The sequence below is a fragment of the Chrysoperla carnea genome, chromosome 1, assembly GCF_905475395.1.
Source record: "Chrysoperla carnea chromosome 1, inChrCarn1.1, whole genome shotgun sequence".
NCBI lineage: Eukaryota > Metazoa > Arthropoda > Insecta > Neuroptera > Chrysopidae > Chrysoperla > Chrysoperla carnea.
Window position 1 is genome coordinate 58653369 of NC_058337.1, and position 17705 is coordinate 58671073.

Sequence of the window (17705 nt, forward strand, 5' to 3'; positions counted from 1 at the left end):
TAAACATAAATTGATATTGGCAGAAAACAATTTTTTGCGGAGAACGACAGCGCAAATTGTGTCGCGTACACACGTGCTACATTGGCTATATTGGTTATCCAGTACTTTAGCATGTCGATAGAAATTAAGCATTTCGTAGCTTTTTTTCTCATCGGCTATTTAAAAAAGTTTGAGAACTCCAGTTTTATTGAATTACTCATCAGTAGTAGTACCATGTTTTGTGTATATGTAATAATAATAATCATAATCATAATCATAATAATCATAATACTTGTACAAGAACGTGTATAGAGCTAGACCATTGGCGAGGGATATTGTTCATGATCATGCTTGTATTTATTAATACATATAATGTGTGCAAGTGTGTGTGTTTGTGTAAAAGGCCATAACCTGCCACTATATTCTAACACGTAATTGCCATAGGCAATGTTATAGAATCCAATTGTTATAGTTAAGAGAAAAGACATCAGCATAGACAAGTGAGTGTAAAGAGAGAATTTCTCTCATTCCTCACTTACTATGACCGAATATAGGTAGTAGTCTATTAATGTTATAAGTTCAAAATACATTTTCTAGTAATTATAGGGTGTACTGTCATGTTGATTGAATATTAATGAGCACTTGGCACTAAATAGATCATGATCAGAGTTGTTTATTTTCAGATTTTTGCAGCTCGGGAAAAAAAATATTTTTTGGGCAAAACGTTCTCTTTCCTATTTGTGAATTTTGGCATGATCGTCCCCATGGCAAAATATACTGAAATCTTTCGCAGTGATAATTTTGGGAGTCGGCACTGAAGCACTTAGTAAGCCAGGTAAGATCAATGTTTGCAACATACTAAGTCTGAAAACAACTTAATTTGAAGTGTTTCGTGACCCATACTTTATGGAGCACACCCAGTAGAAGATTTATTCTCAGGGGTAGTATGGGAATGGGGTTAAACATGGTGTAAAATAAGTTGTGTTACCAATGTAGGTAATATGAATAAAATGCACAAGTGTAGGAAGGGTATGAATTAGACATGTTGTAGAGTAAAGAAAAGAAGGGATGATGTTAACAGTTATTAGGTGGTATAGTTATGGGGTGGACGGCACATTGATTATAGTGTTATTTTATTTTGATATGATATAAAGAATATTTTATTAAGGGTGCAAAAAAGTATATAGAAGTCCTTTAATATACTCTAACAATTGTAATCAAATTTTTGTTCTATTTTATTTAAAAAGTATTTAAGGATGTCCCAACATATGTCATTCTTTTAAATAGTTTCAAGATCAATTATTGTCAATAGGTTCATTCAATTATTGTCATGTTAAGAGATCGGTTATTCTAAATGCACAAACTATTATTAAATCGAAAAAATATGGTACCAAATATGCAATAAATATTGAGAGTTAACTTTGTATTTTTAATATTTTTATGGAAATGTCAATATAAATGAGTTTGTATTTTAGTATACTTACTGAGATCAAAATTTAGTATGAATGACCGAGATCAAAAGGTTTAATAGATAATATTAAATAATCAAGAACAATGTCTTCGAGCCATCTCCCTTCTTAAAAGTGTGAATTTATTAGATAAAATTTTCCAAGATATAACATTGTACCCATACTTACTTATATTAAAATGAATTTATTAGATAAAATTCAGCAAAGTAATGTTTTTTAAACAGTAGTCGTTAATGACCTCGCCGTTAAAAAGCGACTTTAAATAAATAATAACAAAAAAAAAAGGTTTAATAATTCAAATAACAACTTCTATTCATTAATTTATTACAAATTATACAACAGATCACTTATTTTCTTATCAATCTTTATCTGAATTTGATCATTACCACGATTCGGAGAAGTCATATGCTGGATTTTGCTTGGATGGTTATAATCTGAAACGTAAAAACACTTAGGTAGTATATACTCTTGTTTTGTCCAAGATAGAGGGTCGGTGCCTATAGAGTATGTTGATTTATGAACGAACCCTTATTAGACTTAAATTTGTAGATCCTAAGTAATAATACTTTTTGTTCTTCCCGAGAGTAAGCATTGTTTTGTGCAGACAACGTACGAGGTTAATAATAATATTTCAGATATACAGACGACCCGATCAGTGAATCCACCTTGGAATGAAATTTAATCTTAAAAACATGCCTTAATTCCATATTCAAATGAAGTTGTTTTTCAATTTTTAAGGAATGATACTTTTGTGTAACATACTTGCCCCGTAACAACGTAAAACTTGCCCCGTGTGTGAAAAAAAAAATTGATTACCCGAAATCAGGTTCTTTATCGTCCTTTATATCGAGATAATAATTTCCACTAGCAAGTGTAGTATTTACGTTATAGCCCATAAATACTTGGTTTCCATTGCATTTGCCTTCTTCAAAGTTCTTATATGAATCACATGGTGTAGACAAAAATTCATCTGAATCTATAGATTCAAAAAAGTACTGCGTAGCCTTGTAATGGCTATAAGTAGAAGTTAAAAGCTCTCCAACTACAAGAGCAACAAAAAACATTACCAAAACACAATCCAAACAATACACAGGTTAACTTTTTGAAATATTTCCACATTAATATTTCGAATACGAAATAGAAAATCAACAACTCCAGAAATCCGTATTTGCTCATTTTTAGAGGGTATGAGAAGAAAATGTTTTGTATTATTATAAAGTGGCGTCTTTATAAACAATTTTGTTTTTTACAAATGAAACTACTGTCGGATAACTTTTCCCTAGACCAAAATTTTTGACTTACTGATTTTACGGATTATAATCACCTAGAACTGTAAAAATAGTAAACGAAAAACAATATCTAGAACAAAAGTTGTTTGATTTTCGATAGCAAATAAGAACGTAAAAAATATTATTATAATAGAAATCTAGAAAAATCTTTTCAAACTTGGGTCGTCTCAGTATGAAGAAAATGTGAACAAAGAAAATGAACAAACACGTGTTTTCGTATTTTTGCTTTTCCATAACTTTTTCGAAATATTAAGATAGAAACGTTAAAAAAAAATCCTGTATGTTCTATTTTCTTTCTTACTGATGTCCATCCTTTTGAAATCGCTTATTCTTGATTTCTCTTTCATACCACATCCATTATTGGGATAAAAATTAGCATGGCCAATTGGTTCATATATTCCAAATAAAGCTCCATTAGTATGAATTACATCGGTAAACAATGCATCACCTTTATCCAAACGATTATCAGCTGAAAGTGAATAAAATAATGGCCCTGTTGGATCTAGCCCAGTAATACGTCCTACTTTTTTACCAGTTTTCATATTTATTTCTTTACCAATAAATCCGGCTAAATGTGCTCCTAATGAAAAACCTCTAATTCGTATATCTTTAATGTTAAAACGTTTTAGTTTGGGTAAGTATGAGAGGAATTTTCCAAGAAATTTTGCAATTTTGCGCGCATTATCTATCACTTTATTATATTCCTGTAGATAAAGCATCTGATGATTCCTCCATTCATTAGTTAACGCTCCACACTCGTTTGTAGTAAATGAATGATACCTCGAAAAATGTGTCTTTATATTTCTTAGATTCGATTTAATTATTTTTTGAAAGTCTCCTTTTGCATATTTATCCCAATGAACAATTAGAACGTTATTGCATGTCTTTTGAAGTAGACCATCTTTAATTTTTTCCGTCCATTTGGTGATCCATCCGTCCCCCATCGCTGTACCCGCCCAAAGCATATCCATCCCCATACTTTTTTCTTGATATCCGTGAAGTAAAATTTCTAAAGGACAACGAATGTCAATTGGAGCATCTTTCAAAATCTTTTTGTTAAGAGTGTTATTCCTGCTTGAAATTTGCATTTTGTATTTTCCCGAAAAATTATTATTGTACAGTTCTAAATTAATAGTAAAAGTCTTCATAAAAATTCCACCATATTCACCTTAAATAAATAATTAGATATTTGTAAATATATTTCTTAACAAAATCTGTAGTTAAATCAAAAGTAAACCTTGGCTTTTTCGCATTATATAAAAAATTATACAAATTGTATAGGTTAAGATCTTTGTGATATAATTGGATGAAGATAAGAGGATTGAGGAAAAATTGATACATTCCGTTGAAAAGAAATTTCTATTTTACGGTACGTTTCGTGCTTGAAGAAGCACTTCTTGAGGCGATCTTTAAACAAAAATATCAAAATACAATTTAAGAAGCCACGCTACTCAAATGAAGGGACATCCAACATTGTATATTTTTCATTATAGATCGCCTGAAGAAGTGCTAATTCAGGCACGAAACGTAGCGTAAAATAAAAATTTACTTCTCAACGGAATTTATAAATTGTTCCATAATCCTCTTATCTTCACACAATTATACATATATACAAATGTTGTTGGTATTTTTTCGAACATTAAGCCATTTTAAATTTTGCTCCATCTATAAAATATTATGTAACAATTATAAAAATTTTAATTAAATTTTAATCACTCTTAATATTTTATAGATAGAGCAAAACTTTAAATGGCAAATGTTCCCTCGCAATATATAGTTTGAAATTCGTGCACACCTGTCTGTAGTAATGTTTTGACATTCGTTTTCAAGTTCTCGTTTGTATTATCCTAATTCCTGATAAAAATAGCTCTGGAAATATCTATAATTATTTAATTGGTGCTGCACATTATTTGGGAAGGAAAATGGAATTTAAAATAAAAATTTAAGAAAAAAGGATTTAAGTAAAGTGAAAGAGGGCCATAATTGAAATTTACGTAGAACAATGAATAGATTCCGGCATTATTAATCAAATAATTGTTTAAATAATGCCTGTTATCCAGTTTGGAAACCAATTATGGGGATTATTAGAAGAAAAACTAGTAAATATAATTTTCAAATATAATTTTTACACACATTTATTACCTGCACACATTTTTTTAACTACTTCTTTAGTATTTCAAGAATAGTTAAAAACGAAAATATATCACCAAATCAACAGAAAATAACAATATTCTATCAGGTTCAGTTATTAATTGTTTATGAGTAAATAATAAAAGCAAACTTATAAGGTGATGTTCTAATTTTTTTCAAGCCAAATTGTAAAAAATTTTAATAATAATTACTCATTACTTACCGAATACTATGAAAAAAAGAAGAATGTTTCGTATAATACACATCTTGCTGAACTTTTTGGTACTGATATGATGGTTTTTGCGAAACCGGTATATATAGTCGCATTGAGACATTATCTGTATTTGTATTAATTTAATAACAAGCCTAATAAAAGATTTTACAATGAAATTACATTGCCGAAGCTAATTGTTGGATTTCTTTATACCTATTAGGAGTATTGTTTTGAAAATTATGATTGCTTATTAAATTTCTTACACTATTATTTTAAACGTAGGTATTCATTATACACAACTATTTACTTAAAGAAAAGATTATATAACTATCAGGTGGTATACTATAGTTAAAACAAAATTCTTTCAGTCTCATAATACAAGCTTTGTACAGAGGCACTATCTCTAAAAAATTAAAATTTTTCCAAAGATAAAATAATAATACTAGCTAGGGATAAAAACAAACCATTTTCTTTTACAATACCTTGTAAAACCTTTCGCGTCAATAAATATATTTCTTGATCACATTATCTTAACTGATATATTACCAAAGAGCGTGATGGTTGCTCATATAATGTTCGAAAATGTGAGAATTTATTGTTAATATCTATGTAACTATCGCAAACTAGGGAGTTCTTTCTATTGATGAAAGAAAGATTACTAGTGTTATTATTTTCCCTATGAACGTATTAAAAATCTAATGCAAAGTGTGTGCAAGAAAAGTTAGTGGAAGATTTCTTTTCAATGAAAGACAACCATGGTGGGCGTGAAAAAAACTTTCAACTTTGGATTTCCCATTCAATCCGCAAATTTGAAAAACTGTTCATTTTCCAGCAATCCATTTTGTGACTTCTTTTTTACCAAATGTTTAAAATAGAATGACAACTTTTTAGCTCCTTTTCTCCCAAGAGAAATATTTTGTCGGAAGGAAAGCAAAAAGTACAATAGTAAATTAGATCAGGTTTTAAAAATCTCAAATTGCCGATTTTATGTTTTTCGTCGTATCCTCAAACCTTTTACTGTCTAACTGTCGTGCTGTGAACCATTCCACTATCCTGAGTATGAAACTACTACAAATATCCAGTATTTAATTAGTAAATTACTTGGTAATTATTGTGAGAGAATCATTATTTTATAACGGGGCTATTGAGATTTCCATACACATGTTTGCTAGAATTACAGAAAATTTTCTTCACCGATAGAAAATAATTTCTAGAACCAGTACGATTTTCGAGTAATAGTTGACCTTTTTCTTATTAAGAATGTTTTTTTTTTTTATCTCAATCGATCTTTTCCAAACTACTATTATTTTTTTCAATTCCTGTTTTATATAAAACAGGATATAATTGAATAATGTTTTTCCACACAAAAATGAAATCATACCAGACGGAGCCATAAATTTAAAATAAACAAAGCATACATAAAAGTGCGTATTATACTGGGTGGCCTATTTTAAATAATCCAGCTGAAAATATCTTTAGTGAAATATGATTGGAAAAACTGTCTCAAGTAAAAGTAGTGCTCCTTGGAGTGAGACATCTCATACAAACCTTAAATTTGACATGGGATTGCAAGATTTAGAATAGATGCTCTGTAATATTAAGAGCGATAGGGAATAAAAAAAATATTATTTATTAAAACAAATAAACAAACAATTGTTGGAACCATTTATATACCGCAAAAATCGAATGCAAATGTCAGCCAATAATCCTATAGTGATGCATTCAAGGCTTGGTAATTGTAAGAAATAAAGAAAAACTTCATATAACAGAGTTTGTCTTTACAAAAATTGATATTGAATTTTTTTTTCCTACTCCGTAAAAACTAATTAAAAAACTAATATTGTTAAATTTTAAAACTTTTAAAATAGATCAAATTGAAGGTATTCATGAGATTTCATTCTTTAAAAGCCCTTCGAATATCATTTTTTAAAAGCCTTCTTCAAAAAATTTGTCAATGGGATTGTTTAACTGTTTAAAACGATCACTCGATATAGAAACTTGTTGAATCGAAAATTTTTTTTTCATTAAATGCAATAATGACATATTTTTGTCACATTTCCTCCGAAAGCTAACGATTTTCGAAAAAATGTTTTAATCAAAAATTATCAGTTTTTGTTTGAGTATCAGCTTTCTAATTTTAAGTGTTATTCTATCTCTTACCGTTCAGAATCTAAATTTTCTGTTAAAGAAACCCGAAGAACGAGGTTCAATCTGTTGACAGAACATGATGTTCCCCATCAAACTTTGCAACTTTTGTTTAAGTTAATTTTTAATTCTTTAACTACAAAACGAGATATTTAGGTGTATAGATTAAAGTAGCCCACCCTGTATGTATATACATATCCATATCCCCTTGTATATTTTATCCAATTAAGTTTTATTGCTATTTTCTTTCCAAAATTTTTTTAACTAATTAACACAATCCATTTATATTAGTTTGAAATACACACATAATTTATATTTTATACGTATGTATACGCACATTACATAATACATAACTGTAGCTAGTAGCTCTAGGTGAAAACTGCGCTGCTATTGTATTCTTTTATAATACATGAAAATGTTATCAAATTGCATAATGGAAAAATTGGGGTTTAATTTAAATGAATCATGTGCCTGTTATATGTTATACGCTCACAAAGTATACAGAATGGTCACTAAAAATACTATGAGTTAATTGTTTAAATACCCTACATATATAGTGTTAAATATGTTAAATATGAGTGCTTCAACATTATTTAAAGAATAGAAACATTTTACTTTTGACGATTTGTTCTCGCCATATATGTTAGATAAAATATTGTTATACCATGGATATATGAAATATACATAGTATATTAAGTTTAGTCCCAAGTTTGTAACGCTTAAAAATAATGATGCTACGAAAAAAATTTTGGTAAAGGTATTCATAAAATCACCTAATTAGTCCATTTTCGGCTCTCTGCCTGTCTGTTTGTCGTCTATCTGTCCGTCTGTCATCACGATTACTCAAAAACGAAAAGAGATATCAAGCTGACATTTTTATAGCGTACTGAGGACGTAAAAAGTGAGGTCAAGTTCGTAAATGAGCAACATCAGTTGGGCCGTCTTGTAAGCCGTTAGAGATACGACAAAAGTTTAAAGGTTTAAAATGTTCCTTATAAAAAAATAAACCACTTTTGTTTGAAACATTTTTTCATAAACATCACTGTTTACCGGTGAGAGAGAAATTGTATAGTATGTATGTTATGGATATATCAGTTACGTATGTGTGACATGTATGTATATTGTATGTGTAATGTGACAGAGAAATCAACACTGTCTTTACATGGTATTTCAACAATTAACTCAGCCCATTGTTTGGTTTCACTTGTTTGGTTATATATTCTGATCATTGAAGTACTTTTAATACATAATATTTTTGATTTTTTCGTATGGTGACTAGGTAAATAAATCAAACAGCACTCTCAAACAACATATGTAATAGGTTCGTATGTATTTGAAACTTTCGAATGCATCTTTAAAAGACTATCAAAGTTTTATCGGAATCGGTTCAATGGTTTAGGAAGGCATAGAACACAAACATACATTCATACAAATATCATTTTTATGCACTTTATATGAAATATAAAAGAGTATATTTTGGCCCAAGTTTATAATGCTTAGAAATATTGGTGCTAAAAACCAAATTTTGGTATACTTATTCTTATAATCACCCAATAAATCCTTTTCCACTCTATTTGCCTGTCCGTCTGTCAACGCATAGAAAAGACATCAGGGGCTGAAATTTTAATAGAAAGAAGGCGGATTGAAGTAATAAATACAAGACTAGCAGTTGACACGTGTGAATGACATTTGCGTATACAAAAGAAATTTGAAAGTTAATAAAATTTTAGGAACTTTGGGTTATAATTTGAAAAACAGCGTTTATTAAAAAAATCAAAAAAACTTTCATGGATCATCTTGTACAGGATGCCAATTAAAAAAAGGAGTGTCATATAAAATGAAGCAAAAAAAATTGTGATGTCTCATAAAAGTTATAGCACTTATCATAGTCTCAATCAATAATCAGCCATTATTTTCACGGCTGTAAAGCGCATAAGAAAATAAAGAATGCACAACTTGTTGAATCGAAAATTAAATAGTATCTCATATTGATATATTCCTCGAGAACGCATGTAAAAAAGCTTATATTTTATTACACTAGGTAATTATTTTTTATTACTATTGATAGTAAACAGAATAATTAACTTTAAACAAGCAGATAGCTTAAGTATCTAAAATTATTTAAAATTTTATCTTAATGGCTACTTAAAATTATACCTACTTGTTTATGTACGTACTTTCCGAAAACAGTATCGAAATCAATTACAGCGTCCATATAAAGCTCGTTGTTTTCAAACCAAACAGTAGTTTTACGAATTCAAAAATATGTGCAGTTTAGCTGATAGAATTATCCTATTTATTGTAATATTAGGTAAGTTACTTATTTCAGTTTTTCAAAAGGGTTGGCTAATATTTTTAAAGATAATGATTTAATTAAATAAAATGTTATTTTCAAAGTGCTCATAAAATGTTTATTTTTGTTATGAGAAATTTTTTTGGAAGGAATAGAACCCACGATAAATAGACACAAAAGTAAAAATAATTTAAGGTACTGACCCCAGTCAGTAATTTCCATATGAGCAATTACGAATTACGCTTTGAAGACGGGGAGGGGGGAGAGTATACTCTTTTTTCTAAGTTCAAGTATATTTTTGGTGGAGAAATCAAAAGATTTTTAAAATGAGTAAAACCTTTGATGGATAAATTTTTTCCCTATTTTATATGTTTTTATCTTATAAGTATACCCTAGCCAAAAAAAAGTTAATCTCGAAATCGGAATACCTACCCTGTCAAAGGAAATGTGAGGCCACTAAAAAACTGTACAGGTTGAATTTAACAACTTCTTCCTGTTTCATCGCTTAGAAATTTACAAAACTTTTTCTTTGGCTACCAATGTAAGACATTGTATTTTTCCTAACTTTTGATTTCAAAAATGAGATTTAAGTTTTTTAAGAATTTTATTAGCAAACATAGTTAAAGATATTGTAATTTTTAAGGTGGATGCGGTGAAATATATACGAAACTTCAGAAAAATGATCGTATTAAGTTGAAATTGTATACGAAAAATAATTCAGATCCATATAAAATTAATATTGAAAACATAGCAGATATTCCAATAGATCTTGCTAGTCGCTTAGAAATATTAGTTCATGGATGGCGTGGCGATTCATATTTGCCATGGATAAAATTAATGAAAGATACTTTACTAGAAAATGGATCTAAAAATGTGTTAATAGTTGATTGGAAAGGGTTGGCAAATAAAATAATTACAAAAATTCCATCACCTGTATTCGTAAATAGAGGTATACGCTCAAATAGGGAATGCAAAATACTGGGTGACGGTGTGAGCGATATATTATGGGGTTTACTGCCTAGTATAATTTATAAAAGGTGGACAGAAAACATTCCTATTGTTGGAGAATATGTTGGCGAACTATTAATATCACTAGCTGAAGCTAAAAATTTAAGCATGAAAAATATACAAATTATTGGATTTTCATTAGGCGCACATGTCGCAGGATCTATAGGTAAAACAATCAAGACTAAGATAGATAAAAAGATTGGACGTATTACAGGATTAGATCCGGCAGGACCATTATTTAGAAATGTTTCAGCTGAGAAACGTTTAGATAAAGACGATGCAATGTTTGTTGATGTTATTCATACTCATGGAATGATGTATGGCTTATATATGCCGATCGGTCATGTTGATTTCTATGTAAATGGCGGTTGTACACAGAAATGTAGTAAATTGGATAAATTTCCACCTTGTTCTCACCTGTTAGCTTGTAATTACTTTATTGAGTCTATAAAGTCTAATGAATTTATTTCTACACTTTGTGATTCGTACAAGAACTACGAAGAAGGGCAATGCGAGCATAGACAAAAAGTTTCAATGGGTTGTCAGTTGGAAAAAACTGCCTCAAGTGGAAACTATTACCTTAACACCAATATAAAACCACCATATGCAAAGGGATAGGAAACCTGATCGTAATTAACCAAGAATTTTAGTAAGCATTATTCAAAGTTCTAAAAGTTTATAAGTTTGGTCTTTAAGCTAAATGATTTTGTTAAAATGATTAAATAAAATTAAAAATTTCAAAGTTTTGAATTCGTTTGTAACCTTATTGACCCCAACATCCAAATAATAACTTCTAGAAACTACCTTTATAGAAACAACCTTTAAAATTGTCATTAAAAAAACTTTTTTGCAAAAAAAAGAGCTACGAAAAATGCAAAAACAAATAATAAATAATTGTTTGCCGAATAAAAGTGCCGTCCTCAATAATTAATTTTGGTTTAAGCAATTGCGCTTGAAGATGACTAACACCACTTTTTAGCATAATTATTTTTTGTTACTAGATAGTAAAAAAAAGACTGATTTGGGGAAAACAAAGCATTTAATTGTTAAGCATTATTTTCAATTTGGTTTAATGGTTTAATGAAGTTCCTTTTTTTAAAATTAATTAAGTAGGCGAATATTTATTTAATTTTATAAAATATCAAACGCTTTTAAAAAATTTAACTGTTTCCCAACGAATTTATTTAAAATTGAGTTTGAAAGTGACAAAATGCTTGGGTCTAAATTGACAATATAAATCGATATTCCTTAAAAGTTTCTACGGATACAATATCTGAAACTTTTAAAAGATTATTAGTTTTATTCAAAGTTTCATAATTTTACAGAATGTATTAATTATATCATAAATACTTGTTAATTATATATAAATAAATTATAGAAAAAATTGGATACTTCCTACTTTCATAATTAGCTTGAACACTTTATTTTATACAAAAATAATTGAAACGTCCAAATTTTGTTTGTTTCACGAAATTTTTTTTTAGAACTACTCAGAAATGGTTATGTTGAAAAATTATATAGTCAAGAATTAGTTAGTATTTAGTTGCAAGGGGCGACTCTATTTCAATAACTTAAAAAAACTGGGTAAGTTTGAAGGTTGATTGAAAGTTTTTTCTGGATTATTTGATTTTAATGAGTATAATTTCAAATAAAAAAATTTTATTTATTTCAAAAGAATTTGTGTACCAAACTGAAACTAATAAAATTTTATTATTTAAAATTATTATAATTATTAATAATTAATAATATTATAGCACTTAAGGTGTCATTAATACATCAACGAACAATGCCATTAAAAAAACTGCGTTATTTAATTTATTTTAATGGAGTTTGGGCGCAGTTTCCACTAAAAACGAAAAGTTGTGATCAAACATTAGTAAAAATCAACAGTCAAGTATTTCGTCCTATCTGATAATTAAATATGGAATACAGTTCCCTAACACTATGAGTTAATTGAAAAATAATTTTAATTATCTGAAAACAGGCACCGTTTTGTTACTCGGATTCCAAATAGCAAAAAAAAGTTTTCATTTTAAGTGTACTTCAAGTCAAATCAAGATCCATATTGTTTGAATTGAGTCTATCCTTTTGTAAACAATATTTTGTTGAACTATATCTTTAGTAAAGTTTTTTTTGGCCAGCTACCCCAAACAATTTTTGAAGATTTTTTTTTGAATATTACTATCTCATAGATTGCACTTCAATTGAAAATACTAATGCTTAAGAATCGTCAAGCTCAAACTTTCATCATTTGTTCTTATTAAAATTGATCAGTCAAATAATGTATGATATATTGATTTGAAAACGAAAGATGATAATAATGCATCCAACATACAAGAAAAGTAAGTTAACAGGACGGTGTGGAAACTGATTGGGCATTGTCTGGGCCCAACCAGTGAGACACGGTTGTTTAGAGTGTTTTAAAGCTCCGATCTCCAAGTTGATTTGAGTATAAAAGTAAAATAAATAAATTTATGATTTTTTTTTTGGTTGTATTACCTGGCAGATTAAGAATTAAATTTTTGGTTTTTTTTAATTACAGCATATTCCGGAAAATATATATTCCTGTTTTTCCTGGATTTGCTGTAATTTGCAATTGGAAAACGCCTAAAACACTTAAAACTGTTTGGAGCTGGTGTGTACCCCTTCCCCGTGCAAATTTTCGACACGTTTTTTTTGTATTGATATGAATGCTTGCGGACTAAAAACTGCGACACTTCCTTATATATCAGATATATTTGATGGTTGCAAAATCCACATTTTTTAATATGCTTAGTACCACCAAATATATCTGATGTGTATAAATGTCGTATTTTTACTGACCGCAAGTATACTTTAAGGTTTCAGGTGTTTGCCACTTGCAAATGACAACATATCCCGGTAAAATACGAACATTTATTTCCCGAAATATGCTGTAGTTAAATTATACCTGCATATTTTCAATTACCTATAAATTATTACCGAGAAAATAGACACCAAAGTTTTGTCCTAATTTGCGTCCTCACGGAAAAATAGCTATGTTCACGGGAAAATGTTTCAAACAAAAGTTGTTTATTTTGTTTAAATGAACATTTTTTACATTTAATTTTTTAATCTATATCTAATGTTTCTTAACGAGTTGACAGGCAGACAGACGGACGGACAACCGGAGTTGGACTATTTATGGATTTTATGAACACCTATACTAAATTTTGTTTGTATCATCAATATTTCTAAGCGTTATAAACTTGGGACTAAAGTTAATATACCTTGATATATATTTTATTTATACAGGGTATAATAATTTATAAGTTAAGGAATTTGTTTATAAGAGAAATATGCAATCAAGAGATGCGATCGAGAGTGATATGGAATTCTCGTCAACATCGACTATTGGTTTTTCTTCAACGAATCAAGAAATAATGATAGCGATAGCAAGTGATAGCGATTATAAAATCTTCTGCGTTAACTTTATTTGTCTTTGAAAATATCGAAATAAGTAATAAATTGCAGGGACGTCGAAATAGCAACGCAGAACTTGATGGTTTCAAAATTTGGAAGACTCCTTATATTTGATAAATTCTTCACACACAAAAAAATGAAGCTAATAAATTATTGCAACAATTTTACCATCCATAACTTTACATTGTATAAATAGTAATAGGTTTTGAATAAAATGTACAAATAGTTGAAATGACTAACATTATTTAAATTTTTATTTTTATGGCTGCTTCCATTTTTAATTATACATGTTTATATTTGTAATTCCCGAAATCATCACCAAATGAATTAAAAGGTCTATATAAAGCAAATTTTCTTCAAACAAAACAGTATTTTACGAGACTGCGATAAGCATGTGCAAGTTATCACGTAAAATTGTTTTTCTTGTTTTGTTATTTGGTAAGTGACGTAATTCAATTCATAAAGGTACAATTTATAAACGATTTTACTTTTTTATGTTAGGAAAATCATTTTGGTATGCGATAACAGGCATAAACAGCGCTTCAGCAGCCGTATAAATTTATTTGAAAACCATAGCAATTTACAACAAAATTGTTTAAAAAAATGAATGAACTTCATTGTCATTCATCGTCTATCGTCTACCCTTTCAAAGTACTTGTTATTTCATAGACTATGGACTTTTTTTTTAAAATTTGATTCTTTTCATGACCCCTATTTCGACTGCTTGAAGACATCAGCGACTTCCCTAATAGATATATAAACCTGCTTACGACTGTCATTTTGTTTGCTTGACGACATCAATGACGTTCCTAATAGAATGAAAATATAAATTCTAAAAAAGTTTTTTGACAAATATTCATGATGGAGAAATATCTTAAGCGTGTTTTAATTTTTAAGGTGGGTGTGATCAAATAATTACAAAAATTCAAAAAAATGACCAAAACATTCAATTGAAATTGTATACCAGTAATAATTCTGACCCATATCAAATTAATATCGGAAACATAGCCAATGTTACAATAGATCCGGCTAGTAGTTTAGAAATATTAATTCATGGATGGCGAGAAACTTCAAATGACCCTTGGATTATATTAATGAAAGATACTTTACTAGAAAATGGATCAAAAAATGTATTGACAGTAGATTGGAAATGGTTGGCCGGTAAAAAAATTACAAACATTATTTGGGAAAAATTAAACAATGAAGGTATACTCTCAACTAATGAATGCAATATACTGGCAGACGGTGTAAGCGATGAAATATGGAGTATACTGCCACGTCAAATTTATAAAAATTCGGCTGAAAACATTCCTATCGTTGGAAAATATGTTGGAGAATTATTAATATCCTTAGCTGAAGCAAAAAATATAAACATAGAAGATATAAGAATAAGAGGATTTTCATTGGGTGCACATGTAGCAGGATCAATAGGTAAAACAATTAAGTCCAAAACGGGTAAAAAAATTGGACGTATAACTGGAATGGATCCAGCAGGACCATTATTTAGAAATGTCTCAGCTGCAAACCGCTTAGATAAAGATGACGCAATGTTTACTGATGTTATTCATACTAATGGAAGGTTATTTGGACTATATAACCCAATCGGCCATGTTAATTTTTATCCAAATGGAGGATGTATTCAGATGTGTAAGTTTGATGAGACCGGTAAGTTTTTGAAACAAAATTTACATGTTCACTTCAAAATTTTATTGTATTTTTTTGCAGAATTTGCAGGTTGTTCTCACGCATTAGCTTTTAAATACTTTACTGAGTCTATAAAGTCTAACAAATTTATTTCCACACTTTGTGATTCATATGAGAATTTTAGCCGAGGAAATTGTAATCATGGACAGAAAGTTGCAATGGGTTATCAGTTGAAAGGAAATGTTACAAGTGGAAAATATTATCTTTATACAAATACATATCCTCCATATGCAAGAGGAGAGGAAACCTAATCATTATTTACACGGAATGTTCAGTAACTAATTTTCTGTTTTCTGTAGCCCTAAATTCTTGATATTAATATTAATAATATTTAATAAATTTCAAACATAAACTAGCTTTTTATTCAAATCCTGAAGCAGAATACTTCGATTGTTGACATAATACAAATCACTTTTGAGGTTTATTGCCTATTTCATGAAAAGTTAATTATAACTTACAGGATGTAGTTCATTTTAAAACATGAGAAAAAAATATAGGAGCGAAAGCTGTCGTTTCGTGCGACAAAAAAATTAAATTTCAAAAAAAAGGACAATAATAAATTACACTCCGACTTACTAAAAAAGTCTATGGTATGAATTGAGAGTTTTATTTCGTTTTAGGAGTTTAGAAAAAGTGAAAATTATTAAACGGTTTGTGAGAAATCTAGGTGAAGGTGTTTTGCAACCATTATTTCAAGATTTATTGAGAAACCTATTTTTGTACCCAAAAAAAACCAAATTTACTACATTTATAGGCCAACCCTGTGCTACGTGAAAACAGCACCCCTATATGCCAATTTTCTTAAAATGATCATTTTTTGTTGTCCATCTGAATGGGGGCAGACAAAAAAAGTGTTACAAATCGTCAAACGAATTACATCATTTGCATTTTGAGAAGATTTGCATATGGTGGTAGTGGTGACTTTATTATTTTTACTAGTGTTATAACTGTCAATTAGAGGATGGACAAACAAAACTTGTGTGTGAAAAATGTGGGCAAATGATAGACAAACGAATCCAATTACCATTTGGCCTGATCTGACTTAATTTTGGTGAAACCTGACCGACAAATAAAGTACACAGTCAATATAAAATAGTAACCGTGGTATTCACTAGCGTAGAGCTGATAAATTTACTTCCTCGATTTTAGGAATGCCAAATAGCTAATTCGTAGAAGTTTGTTCATGATGTACATTGTACCTCCTAGATGCAGAATGCAGTTAAACTTTCTTCTGTTACTTTAAGGAAAGGAAATGAATTTTAAAGAAAAAAAGTAGAAAACTTAAGAAGCCTCACAAAACTTCTATTGTTGTGCTTTCGTGTTTAACATTGCTAACGATTGTAATCTAGTTCCCCATTCTATCTTTTTCTGAATTTTCCTTATTTGGTTCGTTCTTACGCATAAATTTTCTATTATTTAATCTAATTGCATAATAAAGACATTAAAAAATATTCTTTTTGTCATTTACTATAAGTAGAAAAATACTAATTACGCTCCTTATGGCACATAATTACTCTTGTGTCTAATTATGTGCTACGTTCTATATAGAGGCGACAGTATTTCATATAAAAACTTATAACTTAAGTTCCGATTTGGTTGAATTTAATCGAATATTTTACGTTTTGGATTTTTTGATCATAGTTCTAACCAAAGAATACATTTTTTATAAAATACTATTAAACAGGATCGTTGGAACCAAAATCGAAGTCGTATAACTAAAATTTTCAATTAAATAATTAATTGCAATTTTGGAAATGGCGTCTAAATGGTACGACTTACATCTAGCTTTGAAAGTCAATGTTTGTTAAATCGTGATCTGCGATGTTGTTCTGTATATGCTTGAATATGCATTGTTACTTTCTATGAATTAAATAAAATGTAAGTATTTTATTCAAAAAGAAGAAGCGATTGTGTTTCAGCCTTAATTAAAAATGGTCATTAACTAGAAATACCATTACCAAAAATCTGTAGCCGTAACCATAAGATATGTTTATGTCAAACTACTAGAGGTTGAACATTGAAGCTACTAATTT

General features: G+C 29.2%; 4 protein-coding genes across 5 annotated transcripts in view; 2 read left to right on the forward strand and 2 right to left on the reverse strand.

Annotated features, from left to right (window-relative positions):
- The window catches only part of LOC123290416, an 873043-nt gene that overhangs the window by 167451 nt on the left and 687887 nt on the right, over positions 1-17705 (reverse strand). The gene's annotated exons all lie outside the window — the stretch shown is intronic.
- Positions 1842-5164, reverse strand: LOC123290415 (phospholipase A1-like). Its single transcript, XM_044870590.1, has 4 exons — positions 5091-5164; positions 3039-3905; positions 2265-2490; positions 1842-1882 (listed from the first exon to the last, which is right to left on the reverse strand). The coding sequence occupies exons 1-4, from the start codon at positions 5131-5133 to the stop codon at positions 1876-1878; spliced, it is 1143 nt and encodes a 380-aa protein (XP_044726525.1). The 5' UTR covers positions 5134-5164; the 3' UTR covers positions 1842-1875.
- On the forward strand, positions 9485-11155 carry LOC123290418 (phospholipase A1-like). The gene is made up of 2 exons (XM_044870594.1): positions 9485-9537; positions 10163-11155. The coding sequence occupies exons 1-2, from the start codon at positions 9492-9494 to the stop codon at positions 11143-11145; spliced, it is 1029 nt and encodes a 342-aa protein (XP_044726529.1). The 5' UTR covers positions 9485-9491; the 3' UTR covers positions 11146-11155.
- LOC123290417 (hepatic triacylglycerol lipase-like) lies at positions 14356-15956 on the forward strand. Its single transcript, XM_044870593.1, has 3 exons — positions 14356-14406; positions 14866-15633; positions 15694-15956. Exons 1-3 carry the CDS (start codon positions 14361-14363, stop codon positions 15921-15923), a joined length of 1044 nt encoding a protein of 347 aa, XP_044726528.1. The 5' UTR covers positions 14356-14360; the 3' UTR covers positions 15924-15956.